The 24445-nt window shown below is 43.2% G+C and overlaps 1 protein-coding gene and 1 long non-coding RNA gene across 8 annotated transcripts in view; one reads left to right on the forward strand and one right to left on the reverse strand.

Annotated features, from left to right (window-relative positions):
• bdnf (brain derived neurotrophic factor) overlaps window positions 1-24445 on the forward strand; it is an 83702-nt gene that overhangs the window by 19946 nt on the left and 39311 nt on the right. Inside the window, exon 1 of one of the 7 annotated variants that reach the window (XM_008118082.3) lies at window positions 14076-15344. The exons of 4 other annotated variants lie outside the window; for them this stretch is intronic. Coding sequence is in view for 2 of the 3 variants with exons in the window: in XM_062967773.1 (XP_062823843.1) it covers window positions 17571-17711 (141 nt within the window). In the remaining variant the exon portion in view is untranslated. Of the gene's footprint in view, window positions 1-14075; window positions 15345-17561; window positions 17712-18665; window positions 19007-24445 lie in introns of those variants that run through there. 2 more of the 7 variants (XM_062967773.1, XM_062967774.1) reach the window with 2 other exon arrangements.
• Window positions 15910-18577, reverse strand: LOC134295409 (uncharacterized). Its single transcript, XR_010001969.1, has 2 exons — window positions 18434-18577; window positions 15910-17063 (listed from the first exon to the last, which is right to left on the reverse strand). It is a non-coding gene; the product is annotated as an uncharacterized LOC134295409 (long non-coding RNA).

A 24445-nucleotide genomic window follows, 5' to 3' on the forward strand; every position in this document is an offset into this window, starting at 1 on the left:
TTAGGTGGGGCCTTCTATTTACATGTGAATGAACACAGATAGATCCTAGTCGCACAACTCTAGATTGAGGGGTTGCAGGGAGAAGGTGCCAGAAGATGTGGCCAGCTAGAGGACAGAATCAGTGTGCGATGTCTCCTTGCCCTATTTACACACTTTGATCCCTCATACAATAGGCAAATATATGAATGCAGTTCATGATTTCCAAAGCTAGTCCTACCATGAAGCAAAGAGAAGCAGCCAACTCAAGCAGCTTGATTTAGTATGGTATGAATGTACATTCTTATATTTCTCTTCCTTTTCTACAATTTCCCAGTCTACCAGGTGCTACTAACTAGAATTCTGGACTATCCAAAATTCAGCAATCTATCAAACAACCTAGAAATTAGGTCTGTGTTATTGAATAATTTGGCATATTCCAAGCAATTGTATTTTGTAACTTGAGATGTTGTGATCTTATTTGGGCCAAGTTCATTGAAATGTTTTTACAGTTCATTTGGAATTGCTACCATAGTACCTATCACTATTGAAACATTTTCTTTTCTAGAAGCCCTAACTTTCCATTTGTAGATCCCATTATTTCATAATCTTTTACTTTTTCTTTAATTCTCTTGATTATCACATTTATAATGAAAGCCTTCTTTTTCTCAGTCACAGTTATGTGTGGCATATTATGATCTAACTGGATCCTAAAATTCTTGTGGGACAAGATGGTGGTGATGGTGCTGATTTGGTTGTTTCCATTGTTGTTAGTGATGGTGGTGAACTATCTGGGAAGAGGGAAATGAGCTATGGGTTTTCTGCATTGTAGTTGTTTATTTATTTGCCTGTCCAGTCACCTTGAAGCAAACCTATGGATGAGAGACATCCAAGACCCCTGGTCACCAACCAACCTGCTCAGGTCTTGCAAACTCAGAGTCTTGGTTGCATCAGCCCATATGTCATAAGCTCTTGCTCTTTTCCTATTGCCTTCCACTTTACCAAAAATCATTGTTCTTTCCAAAAAGTCATGCTGTCTCATGATATATCCAAAGTATGATAGGCTTTGTTTAGTTATTTTTCCATTTGGTGTAATTTCAGGCTTGATCTTTTTAGATTAAACTCTTCTCTAGCACCAGATTTCACACGACTTTATTTTCTTTCTGCCAGATTTTTTCACTTCCAGCTTTCACAACCAAACACACAAACTGGAAACATCATGGCTTGATCATGTTGACTTTTCAGGGGCAGGTGCAAAATAACTTGGCTGGCCTTGGCAGGATAGAGATGGTAGCATGATGGAGGCACCATTTTATACTCTGCCTCGGGCAATAATACTGGCCCTCATGAGTCAGTAAATGATGGTAATTGGATTGGTAGCAACGTGATAATGTGTCGGGCATTCCCATTTTACCAGCAAGTTATCTCTTGGAGAATGCTAATAGCCTTTGCTAAGACCCGTCTAGTGGGAAATAAAAGGCTACAAATGCAAAAACAGATTTAAAAAGACATTATTTTAAGCAACCTGATCTCTGATGATTTATGAGTCTTCTGGGTTTCTGCATATCAAATCAACTGCATTTTTATGAGTCACAGCTTTTTTGTGGTTGTCAATATATAAATAACAAGTAGTTGCCCAGCATACCATCAATTCAAGTAGCAATACAGGCTTGTGTGTTTACAATGCAAGTCACATTTGCTACAGCATTTGCTTAGCTTGCTATTTGACTTCCAGTTGCTGCTAACAAAAGCACTGAACACCTATTTATCCATGTGCTACTACAAATCCAAATTAGGAAGGCTGATTTATTTATTTAAGCAGTGACTTCAAACCTCTAGTGCAGATGTAGACAGTTCTGTAGGTGGAAAAGAAACACATACCCACCTTTTCTGAATCTGATTTTGCTAATGTAAAACAGAAACAGTTGCAAAACTGAATTCAATTAGCCAGTTCTCTTATTGCAAAATTGGACTTCAGTCCTGATTATGTGTTTCCTCAGCAGAAGTTCCACAAGGAATATCATTCTGACTTTCACAATGCCCCAACGTGTCTATCCTTTAAAAGTGAAAACTGTTGTTGATGTTTGCATTTCAAACCGTGTATTTCACAAGCCCTACACATGCCTGTTAGCATTCTGCTTCAGGGGATGCTCATAATTGACAGGGAGACATTTTGCAGCATGCATCCATGGGTGGCAATGTCAAAGAAGCAAAGGCAAACCAAATACCAAGCTGGGTTCATCAGCCAGTGACAAAAGCACAGCAACCAAGTGTCATATATAATGTGATCAAAACCTAGACCCCCAGTATGGTATAGTGCTTAGAGTCTTTGGGACTTGAAAAATTTCTAGTCCTACTCATTTGGTGATCTTGAGATGTTCACTCTCAGCCCATTCAACCGTACAGTATTGTAAGCATAAAGTAAAGTGGAGACCCATATATGTTGCTTTGAATTCATTGAAGGAAAAGCTATATGAAACTTAGTCTACTATTTTTAATCCAGAATCTATAGTAGACGAAAGGATCAATTACATTTTCATAGTGTCCTCCAGAATTCTTGATCAAGATACGTAGCCAAAAATGGGTTGAGGGGGAGAGCATAGAGGTCTAACTTTTTAAAACTGGCCGTCCTTAGCCATGAGGTCAATGGTTAAACTCACCACCAAGACAGAAAGTGCAGGCTTGGTGAGTCAGCAGTAGGTGTGGCAGTATTACAGCACATTGAGCAATGCCTTCTAAGATGAAAACAAAATTGTTACCCCATGTCTGCAAATAAAAGGTGGTAGCTCAGACATCTGCCTCTTAGGTGGCATAGAGAAGAAGTACAAAGAAACAACATTTTCATATAAACAGAGGTGAATATTACTTTTTAATCATTGTGATACAGACTCAGAATAGAATTATAGAGCTGGATGAGACCACAGAACAATCCAGTCCAACTTCCTGTCATGTAAAAATACACAATCAAAGCACTCCTGACAGATAGCCATCTAGCCTCTGATTAAAAACCTCCAGCAAAGGATATTCCACCACACCCTGAGGCAGCATATTCACTGCTGAACAGCTCTTACCATCTGGAAGTTTGTCCTGAAGTTTAGGGGGAATCTCTTTTCCTCTGCTTTGATTCCATTGCTCCATGTCTTTGTCTCTAAAGCAACAGAAAACAAGCTGGCTCCATGTTCAAAATAACATCCTTTCAAATATTTAAACATGGTTATCTTGTCACCTCTGAATCTTCTCCAGTCTAAATGCACCCAGCTCCCCAAGACACTGCATTGTTTCTCGTTTCTAATACATGTTCAAAACCTTGTTTTTCATACATTTTGTAAACTGAAAATTATTTACTCTGGAATTGACATCTAGTCCTTCTTAAGAAAAGTATTGAATGTCATGAATTATTTCAAATTCTTCTTTAAAATAATTACAAATCATGCATTTTACAACCTTATTGGGTTGTTTTGGGTTTTTTTTTTTTGAAGCAGTTCCTTCCTGTGATGTCATGGCAGTATGACATCATGCTTTCTGGCATACATGTTGCACATATGTGTTGGATGGGTGAGCATAATGAGACAAACACTTCCACATATTTGCCCTTTTATATGTGTTTTTAAGCAATAAATAATCTTACATTTAAAATCATAGCTCCACAGGGAAAGGGTCTTCTCTGATATAATTTCTGTTTCAGAACCATATGTGTTTCTCTTCAGCTTCCTGTAACTAGCATCATAATCAAATGGTAATCAAGTATGGTGTTCTTTGAATGGAAATGGGGGCAAGGGGAGATGCTGAATCTTTTAACTTCTATATCTTTTGATCTTCGTTCCTATTACTGAAATGCTCTTTAGACTTCATCAGTGTGCTGCTGGGATGTATTAGTCACATAAACAGTGATAAAACTTAGCATGAATTAATAAACAGAATAAGGATGCAAGTTCTACCTGCTTGAAGCACTTTCCTTAGTAAAAAGATTTTGCCAACTGTTGAATGGAAACTTAGAGAGAAATCTCAAAGGGAGCCACTTCTTTAAGTAGCATTTGTTTCTGATCTCAAAGAGAGAGGATATAATTCAGATAACATTTGGAAAAGAGAACCAGTTCAGATAACATCTGTCCAAATGCAGTTGCTACGCCCAAATAGATCTTTGGAATAATATAAATTCCAGTGGTTCAATTGATCTACTATAATTGGAATTATTAACATTAACTAGTAATTGAAAGTCTGATGACCTTGACAGGTACCACACATGGGAGAGATGGTGCAACATCTGTCATGGCATCTTTCTAAACAGATTATTCTCACTGTGGTTTTGCTTGGACTTGGATGGCTTATTTGACTTGGATGCTGTGGATGCTTTCCCGTCACCATTTCATCTATATAGGATCTCATAGGGACCTACTTTTTCTTCTAAAGCTATTGAAGATCTATATTAAGATCTATATGAAGTAATGTAGAGTTTCAAAGTGAGATGTTAATTCATGGACTGCTTTGCATGAAAGTGTAGAGCAGCTCTACCGTAGAACATGAAACTGACTACTTGACTTCAAATGATTTCCAGATTGTGTCACTTAATTTCCAATTTATAGCAACCTTAAAGTGAACCTATTGTCAAGTTTCCTTGGCAAGATTTGTTCAGAGGGATTTGCCAGTGCTTTCCTTTCAGGATGAGAGAGTGCAAATTGCCCCTGGTCACCTACTGGTTTCCCTGGTTGAGAAGAATTCAAATCCTGCTTTCCAGAATGATAGTCCAATGCTCAAACCACTACAGCATGCTGACCCTCTTCTTCCTTGATTCCAGGAGCAGGGGCCAACATCACTGGCGTTTAGCCACCTTCAAATGGCAACAGAATGTCTGGGTTTTCAATTGATGGTAGATTCACTGTCTCAAATTTTCAATGAATTGAATGACAGCAAACAAATTAATCATTTAATAAGGAAACCTTTTGCTTTATGTATATGTAATCCAATATAAGTCTAGTCTCTGACCACAAAGCCATATGTACTGGCTCAAGGCATCTATGTGGTTTGATTAGTTTCCAGTAGGATATTTAATTTTTAGCCATCCACTAACACTATACAAGCCAAAACAGTCCCATGGGTCTCTAGAGTTCCCAGAGTCTTTTATTTATACAATCTATTAGCAGTCAGCAAGGCATAGCAAGAGAAAGCCATCAAGTGCCTGTTACAGCACCTGACACATATCTGTCTATTTCTAGAAGCCTTACAATTCAAATTTGAATGGGATGGGAAGAAAGAAAGCGAAGCAAAGATAAATGCAATAATATGAACTTTCCCTTCCTTTCCTTTTTCTTGTAGAGTGAGTCATTAAGAAATTATGCTAGGAGCGGGAATCATGAACTACATGGGTTTGCATGATCATTAGCGGGCTTAACTTGCCCCTGGCTCCATCCCATTTTGGGTGAGGGAATCAGACAAAAGCACTTTTCAGCCAAAACCAGCAACTCTCCCTCCATTCTTTAAAGAGAAATATCACCTCTGATTACTGCCAACTCTACTGATGAATGCCTACCCCTCACACCAATGTTTCTTGAAATAAGTTGGCTTGTATGATGTTCACCTTCAGGTTGCCTGTCAACTTATAACAACCCCATGGTTTTCATAGGGTTTCTTTAGGAAAATAAACTTAAGGACAGTTTTGCCTGTTCTTTCCCAGAAGTAAATATAGCCTAGCACCTGCTATTCCTTGATAGTCTCTCATCCAAGCACTAACACTTCTCAGCTTAAAGGTCAGACGGGATCTGGTGCCTTTATGACATTCAGGCCCCAAAACGTGGCTTACTGAGATAGAATTTGAAGGAAAAAAATCTTCAAAAAGAATTTAAAACGAGGTGTAGCTGTGACGCCACAGAAGTATTCTATGAATGTGTCCCCGGCATAACAGATAACAAGAGAATGGTATCTTTGTGTGTGTATTCAGTAAACCAGAATCACCCTTGCCATCCTAGTAACACTCTTAGATCAATATTGAAGGTCCTATATACAGTAGTCTCTCACTTATCCAACATTCTGGATTATCCAACGCATCTGTGTAGTCAATGTTTTCAATACATCATGATATTTTGGTGCTAAATTCATAAATACAGTAATTACTACATAGCATTACTGCATATTGAACTACTTTTTCTGTCAAATTTGTTGTATAACATGATGTTTTGGTGCTTAATTTTTAAAATCATAACCTAATTTGATGTCTAATAGGCTTCTACTTAATCTCTCCTTATTATCCAACTTATTCACTTATCCAGTGTTCTGCCAGCCTGTTTATGTTGGATAAGTGAGACTCCACTGTATGTACTTGTCTATAAGGCCAACAGGGCAGGGCCTTTACAGTCATGGCACCCTACCATGTTTTATCACAACAGCAAGAACTCAATACGAATGTGAAAAGCCAGTGTTCATTTTTACCTTGTATGGCAGAACATATTTCCCCACCTCCTTCTGTCAAGGAGACCCAATGGCCAGATACATCACAGGACTCCATCTTGCTATGTTAGAATGCTCACCTATCTTTCTCTGTGGCTCAAGTTTTCTATGAACACAATGCTCACCCTTCTCATTCCTGTAATTTTGCTTGCTCTCTTCATTTTATGCTACCACTAAGTGGTCAACTGGAGATCTCTCATATTTATTAGGCAGGAGAATCAAGAAGTGAGAAGCAGAAATATACTCAGGTTCTGGACACCAGATACCCAGATACTTTGCTCTCTGCTCAGACACTAAGTTTTTAATGCCCGCCCAGAGCACATGAGAGTAATCTAGTAACACCAGTGAAATTAATTCCTAGTTCCTCTGAGCTGTGGGTGCAAGAGTGCACAGTCTCAAGGTGTAACTCTGCCACCACTGAAGATGCTGACTGGCTCTCTTAACATCAGAGAGGGGGGCAACATTTCTCCAACAAGCAGTAGTTTCATTCTGCATGCATTTATGTTTTACCATTTGCATACATTGTTGGTACATTTAATTATAGACTTTTTGCCCACTTTCTTTGCTGTAGTTTAAAGTATCAAGACTGTCTATTAGCCTACTTTTTTATTTTCTGGACTTCTGAAATTTACCTCTATAATAATTAGGACTGTGTAGTAGGTTGCAATTCCATAGGGACGCTGGGAAAGTGTGAGTTCAGTATAATTGGAAATAAAATCTAGCTTTCACATTAAAAAAATGCCAAAGGCTATAGTCTTACTAAGGTAAGGGACTGCTGAAATGTATGTGAGTAATGCCTACAAACATCTCAGAGGTTCAGTATTTTCATTTGCTGAATTTCCAACAACCAGCTCAGATGGGTACATTAATCAATCCAAAATAAGACAAATTGTGCAGATTTCCTCAGCTGGCAAGCTGTTTATGGTCTCCGTCCAATTACTCTTCTCCGGTGAATAGGAAGCTAAGACTTATATAAATTCTGTTGATTCAATGGGTCTACCCTAATTGGGACCAGCTATTGGATTTAGCATTATACATTGCTGAATTTGAATTCACTGAGTGGATATTGGTTTCTTGTTGGTTTGGTCTTTTTTTTTTGCCAGAGATGACTTGCAATTAGAATAGGCAAGACATTAAGAATAGGCAAGACATTAATTAACCATTTAACTTCTGGCTAATAACAAAATACTGCTATATTCAGTGTGATGATACTGAAGGATCCCAGAAGTTTTTAACATTTTCTTTTGCACATTTTGTACTACAATTCTATAAAATATTTATAAAATAACACAGTGCTTCAAATAATCATTCTAAGTAGTCAAAAAGGAGTGGACCCAATCCATTCCTCCCAAAAGAGAGGTATGTGATCCTTTTGAGAGCTGTGAGCCAGGATGTGATTCATGGCAAGCTAAGGTCTCATAGTAAGCCAGTGTATTGAGATGGTTTGAGTGCTGAACTAGGACTTTGAGAACCCAGGCTTCATCTTCATTTAGCCATAGAAATCCAGTGGGTAACACTGGACAAGTCATAATATAATAATAATAATTTTATTTTTATACCCCGCCCCATCTCCCTGAAGAGACTCGGTGCGGCTTACATGGGGCCAAGCCCAGGTAAAACAGACAATGTAAAAACTCAACAATAAAACAAGTCAATCAACAATAAAACAAGTCATAAAACGAATACAATAAACATACTACGATAAAATCCTAGGTTGGCTCCAAAAAAGAACTGAGCCAAAGAAAGTGCAAATAGTGTCAGTTACGATCGGGGAGAGGTAGATACCAGAACTATTGTGCTATTAAAGTGCTGGGGAAGGTGTACACAAGGAAACTATGGCCGACTAATGGAATTAAGTGCAGTAAAGATAAAATACAGGTCGTTCCTTTACTATGGAAATCCATCGCCAAAGGCCTGTTGGAAGACCCAAGTTTTCAGCCTCTTCCGAAAAGTAAGGAGGGAAGAGACCTGCTTCAAATAATCATTCTAAGTAGTCAAAAAGGAGTGGACCCAATCCATTCCTCCCAAAAGAGAGGTATGTGATCCTTTTGAGAGCTGTGAGCCAGGATGTGATTCATGGCAAGCTAAGGTCTCATAGTAAGCCAGTGTATTGAGATGGTTTGAGTGCTGAACTAGGACTTTGAGAACCCAGGCTTCATCTTCATTTAGCCATAGAAATCCAGTGGGTAACACTGGACAAGTCAAAATATAATAATAATAATTTTATTTTTATACCCCGCCCCATCTCCCTGAAGAGACTCGGTGCGGCTTACATGGGGCCAAGCCCAGGTAAAACAGACAATGTAAAAACTCAACAATAAAACAAGTCAATCAACAATAAAACAAGTCATAAAACGAATACAATAAACATACTACGATAAAATCCTAGGTTGGCTCCAAAAAAGAACTGAGCCAAAGAAAGTGCAAATAGTGTCAGTTACGATCGGGGAGAGGTAGATACCAGAACTATTGTGCTATTAAAGTGCTGGGGAAGGTGTACACAAGGAAACTATGGCCGACTAATGGAATTAAGTGCAGTAAAGATAAAATACAGGTCGTTCCTTTACTATGGAAATCCATCGCCAAAGGCCTGTTGGAAGACCCAAGTTTTCAGCCTCTTCCGAAAAGTAAGGAGGGAAGAGACCTGCCTGATCTCCCTGGGAGAGAGTTCCAGAGCTGGGGGGCCACGATGGAGAAGGCTTCTCCCTCGTCCCCGCCAACCGTGACTGCGAGGGTGGTGGGAGTGAGAGGAGGGCTTTCCCCAACGAGCGAAGAGACCGTGCAGGTTCATAGAGGGAAATGCGGTCACAAAGGTAGGTGGGTCCCAAACCATTTTCAGAGGAAGGCAATTACAAATCCCCTCTGGACAAATTTTGCCAAGAAAAAAACCATTATATGTTTGCCTTGTGGTCATCATGCTTTGGAAATGACTTGAAAGCACACCATAATAGTTACCATGTATTCTAGAAAATAGGGTAGTCCACAAGAATGTAGACGTTAGTCATTTTTGTTTTAATGGAAGGATGTAGCAAATGTCCTAATAATGTAACCAATATAAAAATGCTACCTTCTTGACATCAAATCCCTGCTCAACCACAGAAACCCACTGGATGATCTAGAGCAGTGGTTTTCAACCTAGGGTCCCCAGATGTTTTTGGCATACAACTCCCAGAAATACCAACCAGTTTACCAGCTGTTAGGATTTCTGGGAATTGAAGGCCAAAAACATCTGATGACCCCAGATTGAGAACCACTGATCTAAAGCAAGTCACATTATTCCAGACTAAGAGGAAGGCAATAGCAAACCTTTGAATGATAGAGTCACTGTCAATTTGAAAGTACATGACAACAAATGTCCCATATTTTCAGCTGATCTTAAGGATGACATGAATGCCAGTCCCACTAAGTTCAGTGGACTTTACTCCTCAGCCTTTCTCGTAACAAATATTTGCTGAATTGTACCTTCTGTGTGCAACCTCCTATAACCTATGTGTGCATTTTTATATAAATATAACACAAAACAAGTATCCTGCAACCAGGATCCACCACAGTGATTATCTGTAATTATTTGAATCCCAATGAAGTACTCTTCTACATCATGGTTTTAAATAGTTGTCTTTAATTAGCTCTGTGAACTTTATGATCTTGACTGATTGACCTGATTAGGTGGAAGTTTTGATAGATATTCTGAAAGGTTTTCAGAAAAGTAGGTTGACCTAGGATGTTGTGTTCTGCAATTAGATGTCAGAATACACAAGAAGACCACCACCAGTGCTCCATATAATGAAACCACAAATCCATGTCTTAAACCCTACCATATCTAATCCACCTAGTCCCTGATTGAAGCAATCACCACCGGTAGTTTGACTCATGTTATATGGAATAACTGCAGGGTAAGGTGCTGCTTCATATCAGTGTAGTCAATGGTGTACTCAATGACGCGGAATTATGGAGATCGCAGTCCAACAATGTGTATTGGAGTTTAAATTGCTAATACCCACTGTATTTGTTCTAATTCATAAGTTTGCCTTTTGGGGATAGGTACTGCATTCACACATAAAATAGATTATGTTATACACCCAAGGTGAATTGTAGCCAGGAATTCAGCACCAACAATTTCTGAAATACTGGGAACTGAAATTTAGGGAGAGGAATTTAGAATTCTCACCAAGGGCACTCTAGGACCCAATGAACTACAAATCCTAAGGTCCCACACAAGGGAACCATGGCAGTTAAAGTGGAATAATAGTGTTGTAATTGTGTAGTGTGTGTGATACTCTTGTCTGTGAGCTCCATTTTGTTTTAAATGATATCCAGACTTGGGTTTGTTTTTTTAACGAAGCTCTGGTAGAGTTGATTTCAATATGTTTCTTATTCCTTTAGGAATTAGAGGAAGGGGATTGGAGGGCAGAGGAAACAGTAGAACATGAGTAACTAGGAGAAAGGCATAAACATAAAATGCTGTTTGTAATATTAGACATGACCTCAGCCAATTAAAAATATTAATAGAAAAAATACTCTTGTCAAAACTCTGAGTTCATTGACATCACTCTCATCCGTATCATCAGGATTAACATAGATTTCCTGATGAGGAGGGGGGAAACGAGAATCCCCCTCTTTCCCCTCTATTTTTCTTGACCTCTTCTTCTTAGAAAATCGTGCTAGGATCAAATCGCATTAACCAAACAGATGGTTATAAAGATAGTGGAGGAAAGTTTTTTTATGGTTGGTAGTAGATATTTTTCTCATCTTTTTAAATGAGAAAACCTGGATAGCTGTTATATATAGATTAAATGTGCCTCTTAAAGGGTGCGGGTTCTTAACTTGAATTAATCAAGTTTTCAATTTCTCTGAAAAATAACACAAATATATCATTATATGCAGTTAAAGGAAACTGCTTTTACATGATGGAGCAGCAGCTCGGTGTGCAAAAAGGATCACACCCAGCCCTGACTATATCCAGGCCAAAAAAAAAAAAAGACCCTCACATTAGAGCTTGGAAAAGTTGCCTTTCTGGATTCCCAGTGTACTCCAGCCAGTGCTAGGAAAGATGCCAGCCCAAGACCTTGGAGATCAGCAGCTAGACACACTACACTTTCCCCTGTGGATTCCCTTCAAACATGTGTTGGGCATCAACTCATATTGACTATGGCTATCTAGGCATCTGACCTTGGTTGGGAAGAGGGATGGGAATTATAGTCCAAAATATTTTTAGGGTGTGAGGATGAAGAAACGCTGTATTACGCTATTTATTTATTCATTTATTGGACTTTTCTCCTAAAATGGGTTTCAATCACAAGTTACACCAAGGGTGGGAATTGTACAGCCTCCATATGTTGTTAGACTATAACTCCTACCAGCCCTTGCAAGCACAGCTGATGGCAAAGCATACTGGATGTTGCAGGCCAACAAAACCTGGTTCTCATTCCTGAGCTACATAGATCATTGACCATAATGATTATAAGGCGGCCGGTTTTCTTAGGTAAGGGTACTTTCCTCTTTAGTTTGCAATGACCACATGTTCCACATTGGTGGAACTAGGTGGAGAGCAGTGCAAAACAATGCTTCTTGTTTCCAACTTCGCTTGAGCAAATGTTAAGACATAAGAAATAATTTTTTTAAAAAAATTAAAGTGATCTGATGCCTTTTAACCAATTCACTAGTGCCTCAAAACATCTAGCCTAGGTTGGTGCCATTTCATGCCAGTGGAATGGTAGATTTACTCCTGGTTTTATTCTGAACTTTCAAAGATGCATAGTCCTCTCCTCTACTAGGTCCAATACCTAGGATGGCGTTTTCAAAATTAACACTAAAATGCAGAGCAGGCTCACCATCCCATTCAAATGAGAGCCACTGGCCTCCATGGATTTCAGGGATTTCAGGAAGGGGACCCCACCAGTTCAGATGGTAAAACTTCCATGCAGACTCCAACAGCCTAAGGGTTAACATACTGTATAGGTACAGGATGTACTGTATAGGTATTCCAGAAGACAGAAGCAGAATCCAAAACAATCTTAACAGATTAGAGAGATAGGCCAAAGCTAACAAAAATGAAGTTCAACAGAGACAAATGCAAGATACTCCACTTAGGCAGAAAAAATGAAATGCAAAGATACAGAATGGGGGATGCCTGGTTCGACAGAAGTACCTGGAGTCCTCATGGACAACAAGTTAACTGCGAGCCAACAATGTCATGAAGCAGCTAAAAAAGCCAATGGGATTTTGGCCTGCATCAATAGGAATATAGTATCTAGATCCAGGGGAGTCATGCTATCCCTCTATTCTGCTTTGGTCAGACCACAGCTGGAATACTGTCCAATTCTGGGCACCACAATTGAAGGGAGATGTTGACAAGCTGGAGTGTGTCCAGAAAAGAGCAAGTAAATTATGAAGGTCTGTAGAACAAGTCCTATGAGGAGCGGCTTAAAGAGCTGGGCATGTTTACCCTGCAGAATAGAAGGTTGAGAGGAGGCATGATAGTCATGTATAAATATGTGAGGGGAAGTCATAGGGAGGAGGAAGTAAGTTTGTTTTCTGCTGCCCTGGAGACTAGGATGAGGAATAATTATTTCAAATGACAGCAGTGATTCTTAATCTGTGTGTCCTCAGGTGTTTTGGCCCAGAAATCCCAGCCAGTTTACCAGCTGTTAGGAATTCTGGGAGTTGAAGGCCAAAACATCTGGGGACTCGCAGGTTAAGAACCACTGAACTACAGGAAAGGAGATTCCACCTGAACATTAGGAAAAACTTCCTGTGAGAGCTGTTTGGCAATGGAACTCTCTGCCCCGGATGTGGTAGAGCTCCTTCTTTGGAGGCTTTTAAGCAGAGGCTGAATGGCCAACTATTGGAATGCTTTGAATGCGATTTTCGTGCTTCTTGGCAGGGGGTTGGGCTGGATGGCCCATGAGGTCTCTTCCAACGCTATGATTCTATAGGTGACCACCATAGGTTTGAGTCAGTGGAATGGTAGATTTGCTTGGAGCCGCATTAAAGGATCAGTGTGGATGAGCCCTGTGATGGCAAGCTCAGAAAGCCATGGAGCAATGGCTCTCAACCTGTGGGTCCGCAGAGGTTTTGGCCTTCAACTCCCAGAAATCCTAACTGCTGGTAAATTGGCTGGGATTTCTGGGAGTTGTAGGCCAGCCATCATACTAGAGTTTGGATCCACTTTAAATCTACTTTAGGGAGGAGCCTTTAAACAGCTCATCCAGACAGGTCCTGGGCTTGACCAAACTATAAACCCCAGAATTCTGCAGGAGGCAGAAACTGGCTTTAAAGTGAATAAATGCTCAAGTGTGGTGAGACTCTAAAACAACTGGGGTCCCACAGGTTGAGAAGGAACCACAGCGATGGAGTTAGAAGCCCCCTTCAATCCCACCCCCTGTCATGGAGGAACACCCAATCAAAGCATTTCGGACAGATGGCTTTCCAACCTCCGCTTAAAAACCTCCAGAGGAGGAGATACACTCCCAGACAGGGCAATAGCCAGAAAAAAATTCGGTGTGTGTGTGTGGAGGGGGGAGAGTTGAAACTTTTGTAATCAGTTAAAATTCATGAGTAAACCAGGTTTTTTTAAAAACCTGAAAATTTTCCGGGGGGGTGTACCCCTGACCCCCCCCCCCCCTTCTTGGCAAAAGCCCTGGCCACTATAGCTTCGAGTCAGCCAGTGGAATGGTAGATTTTCTTGGAGCCGCATTAAGACCAGTGTGGATGAGCCCTGTGATGGCAAGCTCAGAAAGCCATAGAGCCTTGGTTCTCAACCTGTGGGTCCCCAAGGGTTTTGGCCTTCAACTCCCAGAAATCCTAACTGCTGGTAAATTGTCTGGGATTTTTGGGAGTTGTAGACCAAAACCTCTAGGGACCCACAGGCTGAGAACCACTGCCATGGAGCTAGAAGGCCCCTTCAATGCCATCGCCTGTCATGGAGGAACACCCAATCAAAGCACTTCGGACAGATGCCCTTCCAACCTCCGCTTAAAAATCTCCAGAGGAGGAGACACACGCCCAGGGAGTGCATCTTACAGAAAGGGAGTTCTTCCCAATGTTTTGGGGGATCTCTTTCTCCTGGAATTGGAATCCACGCAAAGCGGGCTCCCTGTATCCCTTTTCCTTAAAGAGTGAGAGTGGGAGCAAGAGGAGGGAAGAGTCCTGAGTCAAGAGGGAGCCTTTCCCACCCGGGTGCCCTTTGGCGGGGTGGGGATGCCCCCCTCTGCTTCCGGCGAAGGCGAGGCTGCAAGGAGGGGGAAAGCCAAGCACGGGCGAGGCTGGTGGGCTCGTTTTGGACTGGGAAAGGAAAGGAAAGGAAAGGAGGAGGTGTCGGTGTGGACGGCGTTGCGGTGCTCCCTGCTGCGGAGCGCCTCTTTTTGCTCCTCTCTTTCTCTCTCGGGCGGAGGGTGTCATATGACATCCCACGTCAAAGAAGGGCGGGCCCAGCACCCGCGCGTGGATTCCCCTTCGCGGAGAGAGAAAGCGAGAGAAGGAGTGCGCTTGGTTCGTGCTCCTCTCTTCCCTCCTCCTCCTCCTCCTCTTCCTCCCGCCCAGCAGCATGCAGTCTCTCCGTCCCGACCAAGATCAGATGGAGCGAACTCAATCAGAGGATGCCATGATTCCCTTGGCCACGCAATTTCCACTATCAATTATTTAGCCATTGGGAAAACAAACCCCCCTCTCCCAAAAAGAGAGAGAGAGAGAAAGAGGCAACCGAGGAGGTGGGCTGAGACTTGACTCACAAAGAGAGGGAGAGAAATATTTGGGGGAGTGAGTAGTGGAAGTGCTGGATCTGGTTTGAATGCCTGAAGTTCTGCACATCCCTCCCCCTCGAGAAATACAGCCACGAGGCGCCCTCCCAGGCGTCCCGCGCGCGGATGGTAACTTTGGGCGAGTGGGCGCTTTAAAGGAGGCCAAGGAGGCGAACCGGAGAGCGCAAGGTGAGTCCTGGGTTGCTTCCTTCCTTGCTCCGGGTCTTCTTCTTCTTCTTCGGAGGCGAGAGGGAGGGAAAAAACAAGCCAGGGACGGGGCCCGCTTGCCCGCTGCGTGCGCCCAAGCCAAAGTGACGGCTTGTAACGCTATCCGCCGGGGCCGCCATGAATAAACCATGCGCCTGATTATCTTGATTGCATTCTTAATAGGGCCGACGACGGCGAGGTCAGGGAAGGAGCTATATTTAAATGGATCTGGGTTGTTTATTGACCCCCCCCCCTCCCCAACAGTAAGTTAATAGTCTCCCGCTTTTGTTTTTGATGGATTTCTTGTATGTCAAGAGGGGAGCGACTTTCCTTCCTCCCCAAGTGGCCAAGTGTATATGTGTACAGGACAGTGTGTGTGAGAGAAGGAACTTTTCTAAACTGCTTGGAAATACCTTTACACTCATGCCAGACATTTTTGGAACATTTTTGGAACAAAGTTAATTTTAAAAATAAAATTGAGGGGCTTCTTTTCATTCAAATTCATTCATAATTCCTACCTACAAAGAGAGCTGCAAACTATCAGAGCCCAACTGAACTATCAATGAATTTATTGTGTTGTCGAAGGCTTTCGTGGCCAGAATCACTGGGTTGCTATGAGTTTTCCAGGCTGTATGGCCATGTTTCCAAAAGCATTCGCTCCTGATGTTTTGCCCACATCTGTTGTAGGCATCCTCAGTGGTTGTGATGTCTGTTGGAAGCTAGTCAGGTGGGGTTTATATATCTGTGGAATGTCCAAGGTGGGAGAAAGAACTCTTGGACCTCATCACACTAGAGTTTAGATCCACTTCAAATCCACTTTAGGGAGGGGCCTTTAAACAGCTCAGCCAGACAGGTTTTGGGCCTCACCAAACTACCAACCCCGGAATTCTGCAGGAGGCAGAAACTGGATTTAAAATAGGATCCATTCTCTGCTGTGATGAGGCAGCTTGTCTGCTTGAGGCAGGTGTGAATGTTGCAATTGGCCACCCTAATTAGCACTGAATAGCCTTGCAGCTTCACCGTCTAGCTGCTTACTGCCAGGGGGAATCCTTTGTTGGGAGGTGTTAGCTGGCCCTGATTGATTCATGTCTGAAATTCCTCAGTTTTCTGAAATCCACAAGCATGTACGCAGTTTCAACAGAAAGGAGGAAACCATGAAAATGAACAAAAATCTGGCTACCTGTATTTTAAAAACTCGATAATCAAGACAGTAAATAAAGAGCAACATTCAGAAAACAGAGGAATTCCAACATTCCCCCAGGCGGGAAGTAACCAGACTTTGAAGCTGCAAGGCTATTCAATGCTAATCAAGGTGGCCAACTGAAACATTCACACCAGCCTTACACAGACAAGAGTTCTTTCTCCCACCCTGGACCCTCCACAGATATATAAACCCACTTTCCTAATTTCCAACAGACGTCACAACCTCAGAGGGTGCCTGCCATAGATGCGGGGGCGAAACGTAACGAGAGGATGCTTCTGGAATATGGCCATACAGCCCAGAAAACTCACAGTAACCCATACAATCCCGTAGCTTTGAGCCTTGCAGTGAAAGTGGTATCCAACTTCTACCGTGTACTATGACTCTCGTGTATTTGGAGACCCGGTGACGTTACAACTCCTTGGAGTCCAGGCGATGGAAGCGATGCCAACCCGCCTTCCTTCTCCTCCACGGTGTGTCCCTCGCCCTCTCCTGCTTGGCTTGGGTCCGGAAAAGAGGGGAAAGGGGGGGGGGGGAGAGAGAGAGAGAGAGATGCCTAGTCTTGATGCGAGTCTGATGGAAGTTTTTGAAAAGAGAACGCATGTCTCGCTTTGTGACGGTGGCCGGGGAATACGGGCCGGGCACGTGGGGGAAGCGCGTGTGTTTCTGTTTTGGCGTGTTTGTGGGCGCGGAACCCTCCCAGAAGGAGCTTCTAGGCAAAGTTTGGGGGAGGCTGGAAGAGGCGGGGAAGCCTCCCGGGCACCTCCAGTAGGGCACTCGTTGCCTTGAAAGGGGGCTCCCCTCGGTCGAGGCTGGGCTTTGGGGGAGCGCAGTCGTTTCCAACTAAGGAGGAGGAAGAGGGGGAGGCTGGTGGAGGGGGTCCCACTCGTGCCTGAGGCCGGGGGAGGGGGCCAGTGGGCGGGCAAGCGAGCGCGGAGGCTCCCAGCCCCACTCCTCCCTCCCTCCCTCCCTCCCTCCCCCCTCCCTCCCTCCCTCATGAAGCTTTGATGAGACATTTGAGCCGCCGGCCTCGTCCTGGGTTGCGGGAGCTGCAGGAGGCGGCGGCTGGAGGGAGCGGACGGCGCGGAGAGGAGGATGTGACTCTCCGGAGGGGACCCCGGGAAGGCAGGCTTTGTGGGGACGGCAAGGTAAGGGGAAGCCGCCGCAGCAGCAACAGCCCGACGGGGCCTGTGGGAACAGGGGTTGCGCCTCTCGGAGGGAGACCCACCCGGGAAAGGGACCTGTTGTGCCTGGGAAGCGCGACGGGGACGCAGAGGGGAGAGGCGGCTCCAGCCGACGGCCCCAGGACCCGGGTGGAGGCTTTCCTCGCAGGCGGGGCCTTCCTGCAGACTTGAGCCAAGGTTGCTCCCTGTCCGCGCCAGGCACCTGCTCGGCTCGCCCAAGTTGGCCATCCGGGCTCCTTCCCTCCGCGCCTCCCCACTAACAACAGCAAAACCTCGCTTTATTTTCCCACCCGTCCCCTGCGAGTGCGCACTTTCTTCGCCCACTTTGGGGAGTCCCAAGGCTCCTTCCTCCGCCCCCTGGCCGGTCCTTGAAGGTTTGGGAGGGGGTGAAAGGGATCTGGGGGGTCCCCCGGCACGGCAGGGGGCTGCGGAGTGTGCGTGCGTATGGGAGGAGGGTTCACTCGTGGGGGAAGGAGGGGGCGAAGGGAGCGCAGAGAAGGCGCGCTTCCCTTGGACCCCCGGCGGAGAAGGGGCTGCTCTCCCGTTTGCGTGGGTGGCGCGCTCGCTCGCTCATCCGTGGGGACGGGACGGGCGCCCCCTGCCGGGCAGAGGGAGGCCAAGGCCAGAGGGAGGAACGGGGCGCCGAGGGGAGTGGGGGCTCCGCGCAGTTCTTACTCCGTCCTTACCCATTTCCTCCAGCCCCCAGAGAGGGCCGTGCGTGCGTGCGTGCGTGGCTCCCTTCTCTCCCTTGGAAGGCGCTGCGCTTTGGAGCCCCGAGGAGCTCCTGCCTTCCTTCCTTCCTTCCCGGCGGCACTTGGCGGAAAGCCCGGCGTGGCCAAGCGACGCGTGACGCAGGGCGGGAAGCACGGGGGGACCTTCCCCCGGTTGTCGATCTTTCCCCGCAATCTGCGAGGGGATCCTTTCTTGTTCCTTTGATGTGACGAGTCAAGGGCGGAGGCCAGGCTCAGAAATATTTGGATACAGAAATCCAAGAAAACATTAAGAGAATTTGACCTGGGAGCGGGAGAGGCACAGACGAATTCGGATAATTTGGGGAATCCACTCTATACTCACAACTTTTTTTATCGTGTCAGAAGCGACTTCAGAACATAGTGCGAGTAGCTTCTGGGGTGAGAGAATTGGCCGTCTACAGAGATGTTGCCCGGATGTGTTACCATCCTGCTGGGAGGCTTCTCTCGTGTCTCCGCAAGCTAGAGCTGACAGATGGGAGCTCACCCCATCTCACCAGCAACTTTCAGGTTAGAAACCCATCCTTCAGGTCAGCAGTCCTGAGCTTAACCCAGGTATGGGCAAACTCGGCTGTTAGGAATGGTGGGAAGTCCAAAACACCTGGAGGGCTGAAGTTTGCCCATACCTGGGTTAACCTATTGTGCCACCGCAGCTCCATAACTCACAACTAAAGACCATGGAATTCATGGTTATAAGATGTGACTTTGACTTGATTTTATTTGCCATATAATGCAATTGAAATGCATGTTATAGTGAGTGCAAACCAGGCATGGGCAAACTGGGGCCCTCCAGGTATTTTGGACTTCAACTCCCACAATTCCTAACAACGACTGTTAGGAATTGTGGGAGGTGAAATCCAAAACACCTGGAGGGCCCCAGTTTGCCCATGCCTAGTGTAGACCCGTATAATGCAATGTAGAACCAGTCATTCTTGTGCATAGTAACTGCCTGTGGTAAGTTCCACTGAAAGCTATGAGATGTCCTTTTGACTAAACAAGCATTAAATTATACTGTTTTGTTTGGTTTGGTTTTTTTTAAAAAAAAAACCAAACAAACCCTAGATTACAATATCAGAATATGCATGAATTAGGTGTGGTAATCATCCCTCAATTACCCAAAACATTAGTCCCTGGAGATGGGAGCTGCACTATTAGGTGGCATTAGGATTTGCTTTTGAACTTTCAGAGACGTTTAGTTGGTTGGCCCTTGTTGAAATGGTGAAATATCAAGTTTAACCTCTTCCAGTCAGATTGTTCTTTTGAACTGGAGTCTGCTGTCGGCAGGGAAAGGAATTTATTGTCATAGTTCTTTCCAACATTGTGGTTATAGATGAGGCATGGGCAAACTTCGGCCCTCCAAGTGTTTTGGACTACAACTCCCACAATTTCTAACAGCCGGTAGGGAGTTGTAATCCAAAACACCTGGAGGGCCCAAGTTTGCCCATGCCTGTTATATATCAAGCTCTGTAGGTATTATGCATCCAAAGGTTGAGCTCATTGCTGTCCTATAAGCCTGGAGCAACTTAAATCTGTTGTAGCTGTAAAGAGAATCAGGATGTGTGGTAGTGTAGTGGGCATGCATATCTGTGCCAGGCATGGGACACTGCCAAAGGTTATAAATGGAATGTAACGGGAAGCACCTCTTTGGCCACCACTCCGAATCTGTAAGTGAGCGGAAAGAAACACTTGTTGAAATGTAAGCTTTCCTGGAATTTAAAACACGCTGGTTACCATAACTGGAATTCCAGGGCCATAAAGTTATTTGTCCTTTTTGTCTGCTTTGCTGGATGGAAGACTGTGTTTCCGTCCCTGCAGTAAATTATTAAACTGCTTATAATGTGTGCTCAGTCTGTGGTGGGGAAGAGGAATACTATAAAAAAAATCAAGCAATTTGAAGGGGGAAATGTGTAATTCTATTCATTGTATGGAGAGCCTCTGTGTCTTCTGCTCTCTTTTTGATCTGCAAACTTTATCTGATTGACATTTTTGTTTGCTTATTAATTCTCAGGTGGAAGTGACTCTGTAAAGCTGAAGATGGGCAACCTGTAACCCTCAAGATATTCTTGGGTTGCAGTTCACATCTTCTCCCTCTTTTATCTAAGCTTACTAGAACTGATGAACATTGCAGTTCACCAGTACTTTGAGCTTATTTGCCCTCTCTTGCTAGAAACAGAACTGGTATTCCAATTGTAGAAAAAAATAACCAGTTGCCCATATCCAAAGCAACTCACACACCAGTCTGAACTGATCCTATGTGCCCACAGAGCCTTTTCAAAGATCTGTTCAATAATCTTTTGACCTTTAGCAGATGTTTACAATGAGCAAGGATGTATTTGCAACAGTACATGCTATGAGATGGCAGAGCCTTCAAATGCCCACTAGATGGCTAGCCTTTTAGATTGTTGTTGTGTATCTTCAAGTCATTTTCAACTTATGGCAACTTTAAGGTGTGAACTGATGGGGTTTTGTAAGATATGTACAAAAAGGGTTTGCCTTTGCCTTCCTCTGAGGCTGAGAAAATGTGACTTGCCATGTGACTTATGTGGAAATTCAGAATCATACTTCCGTGCTGCAACCACTGCCCCATGCTGGCTCTCCATTCTTTTAAATCTCATCCATAATTTCACATAGACCCTATCAGGTGTTGGGATAATTACTCTTTTAGACCACATCTCCCAGAAGCCTCCAGTCAGCACAGTCAAAAGGCGTGCAGAAGGAGGGAATTCTGATAGTTGTATATCGGACCAGTAAGTTTCCTAACCTTTCAACCCTACTTCCATTTCATCAGCTAGTTTACACAGTGGGGTTGCCTTCCACACAGTACAAACATTTCTCCTTTCCATGCAGAGTGTGGTGTTGCCATTTGGGGATCAAGCTGCACAAGAAGATGTGATGCACAGCTTAAGATACAGATTGGCGCTGCTGCATGTATGACATTTGTGGCCTAATTGCAGCACTGAGCTCCTGATACCACAATATATGAAATAGCAGTGTGATCTAAAGTCTCAATAATGGCTGTAAGAGCACAGAAGATTTGGTGCATCCCTATTCTGGCCACCAGGCACTGGTCTCAAATATAGTCAAACTGACAGAGCTGCGTATTTGCCCTATTGTCTCAATAGTCAAAGCTTTATCATGGATTTGGTATAATGTAAATCTGTTAATTTGGGAAGGATAGAACTACTAAAAAAAGCCAATCTTTGTTACCACAACTGGACACTTTGGACTGTACTTCCCACAAACCATGCTATTTGGGGGATTCTGGAAGTTGACGCACAAAACCTAATTCTGGAACTCTGTGTGGAGGATGTAGGGACCTTCTGGCATCTTGATAGTTGCATCATTAGAACCCTAAGCAATGTGATGCAACTCTTTGCCTGGCAACAGCAAGTGCGTAAGGAGGGTATTTGTGGCTTCCCATTCCTGATTCAGTAGTATAAGGGCACCCTGTTTTTTCTTTTGACAGCATAATCTGCAGATCTGTAGGACTAAGTTGTGAGTTGAAGTTTGAAGCACACTTTCTTGGAAGGTGGGTTATACCAAACATCAATAAAGTACTTCCAGACATTATTGCAGTTACATTTACAAAGGTCCTATGCAGTGGTACAATCACATTTTTGCCTGATATATAAGGCAAACAGGAAGTGAGGCTGATAATTGTGGCTTGTATGAAGCCATCCATCTAGAAAATTTATGGCTGATGTGAGATTTGACGGTGAGCAAACACCAATTCTCGGAAGTGTTTTCTTTCTCTTCTGTGGGGCTTGCTGCCCCCTAGTAAGTGTGTTTAGGATTGCAACTGTACTGTACTCTCATAAATGCAAAGTGAAAAGGTCTTTCTTCCAAAGGAATGTGGTTCAAATGATGGTTGGAGTCTCTTAAATGCGATGCTTTCAAAAATGCACCTAGTAATTATTTCCGGATATCTGGACTATGCACATGCTGTTTGGCAGCTTTGTGGTGCACTATTGATTGCTCAGTTTCTTCAATTTTTTATAAGATTAAAAGAGCAATGTGTTACAATCACATGCACGCTTTTTTCCCAGAATTGCCATTAGTATCTTGCCTTGAATATTCACAGGGTTTTTTTTCCCAAAAGTACATTTTTTAAAAACTTGGTTACACATTTCTTTGAGGTTATTGCCATTTTGAGATCAATAACCGTTAATTATTTACACGTCTAGTAACTGAGTTTTAATGTATGCAGAGAATCTATCCTAGTAGTATAGAGTGAGTACCTGTGTTATCTTTAATTCATGGATTGATAAAAATTGATAGATAGAAATGAACGTAATGCGATATGCGTAAATGGAAGCATCCAGACAAAGAGGCAGTGGTCCAGGTTGGAGTAGCATGAGTTTAAAAAACGATGATGAAAGTAATGATTATTGAGATGAAGTGGCCCATTGAGTGAAATGCCATTGAGTCAGTTGTTGGCAGCATGAATAAGAAGGCATGTGCTTTGACCATCTCTATGTATGTGTGTCCCGTAAAGCAACAAAACTTGAATTTCATTTAAGCCTAGCTTTGGTTTCAGTTTTTCCAAGGGCTGGAAGAGATCACAGACAGGTATTACCTGATTGCTATCTTGTTAAAATAAGTAAAAACAAAGATAATACCTATGGGTTTTGATTAATCAATCCCCTTTTCCCACATTTCAACTGATGGTTCAAACCAAATTTCAAGTGCAAGATTCATTCACTGTTAACTAACCAGAGGGAAGAACAGAAGACTGAGTGGAAACTTGTCCTTCCCAATAGGCTCAAGCAAAAGAAAAAAGCTGCATCCTCCCCTGACCTCTTGTATTTCCTTAGTTATAACTTTTGCCATCTTGATCACATTTTGATATCGCTTGGGCACATGTGTCTTGGTTTTCATCTATGAAATGTTGTCCCAAGTGCCAGTTCTGCTTCTCTGTCATGTGTTGGGTAAAGTGATACCTTTACCCAGTCCTGGTGTTGATTCACTAGTCATTTTCCATTTGGGTGAAGATTGATGCAGGAATACAGAGTTCCGAACTCATAGCAATTTGGTTTTCAAATAAGATGTCAAGTGTGCTAGTGGGATTTGATCACTCATCTTTTTTTTAGAAAACTAATGTATGCTGTACATGAAGTAGTATTCCATTTTTATTTTTTTTATATATTAAGATCTTGCTGCCACATTAATATGTACTGGCAGTTGTCCAGATAATTCTTTTTGAATCATTTTGTTCAGTCTTGGTATAGAGATCCCATAAAAGGATTGAATCTTCATTATTGTACTGCCCTCCTCCTGAAACTGCAGATTCAGCCATATGTTCTTCACCAAAATTCATATAATGCTACTGTAAAGAGCTTGTGTTCAATCCATGTGGATGTCAACTGGTTCAGTTCTACTCTATACCTACACTTTTGATTTTACTTGAAAAGTATAGAATGAAACCACAAGTGAGCAGAAAAAATACTATCTGTAATGTCAACAAGTCCAGGTTGCTATTTGCCAATCTTCTCCTGCCATGTGTCAACAGTCAAGCAAAGACATTACATTACATTACATTGTGCTGACATGAATGTCACAGAGCTTTGTAAACTCTCTCCACTAACAATGGGATTTCCAAACGTTGTCAGGGATTTCTCCTTGCATCTGTTATCTCAGCCAGAAACAGAGCTTGGAAATGTTTCTTTTGAAGGGATTGTAACTCCTAGAAAAAACCCCAACCACCATGAGCACTAATTCAAAGACTTGCAATCCCCCTCCTCAAAAGCAACTTATCCCATCTCTGCCAAGGGCTGGTGATGACAAGTGATGTAGGGAAGAGAGAAACCTATTTTCATTTCCAGAGGATTCCTTGAAGATTGCATAGAAGCATAATATGAATTCTTTAATGTAATAGCCCTGTTCCACTCCTGTTAGCCTACACAGAGCCCCCAATGATGACTATTAAAACTCTGAGAGATACACACTGGG

Source organism: Anolis carolinensis, chromosome 1 (assembly GCF_035594765.1).
Source record: "Anolis carolinensis isolate JA03-04 chromosome 1, rAnoCar3.1.pri, whole genome shotgun sequence".
NCBI lineage: Eukaryota > Metazoa > Chordata > Lepidosauria > Squamata > Dactyloidae > Anolis > Anolis carolinensis.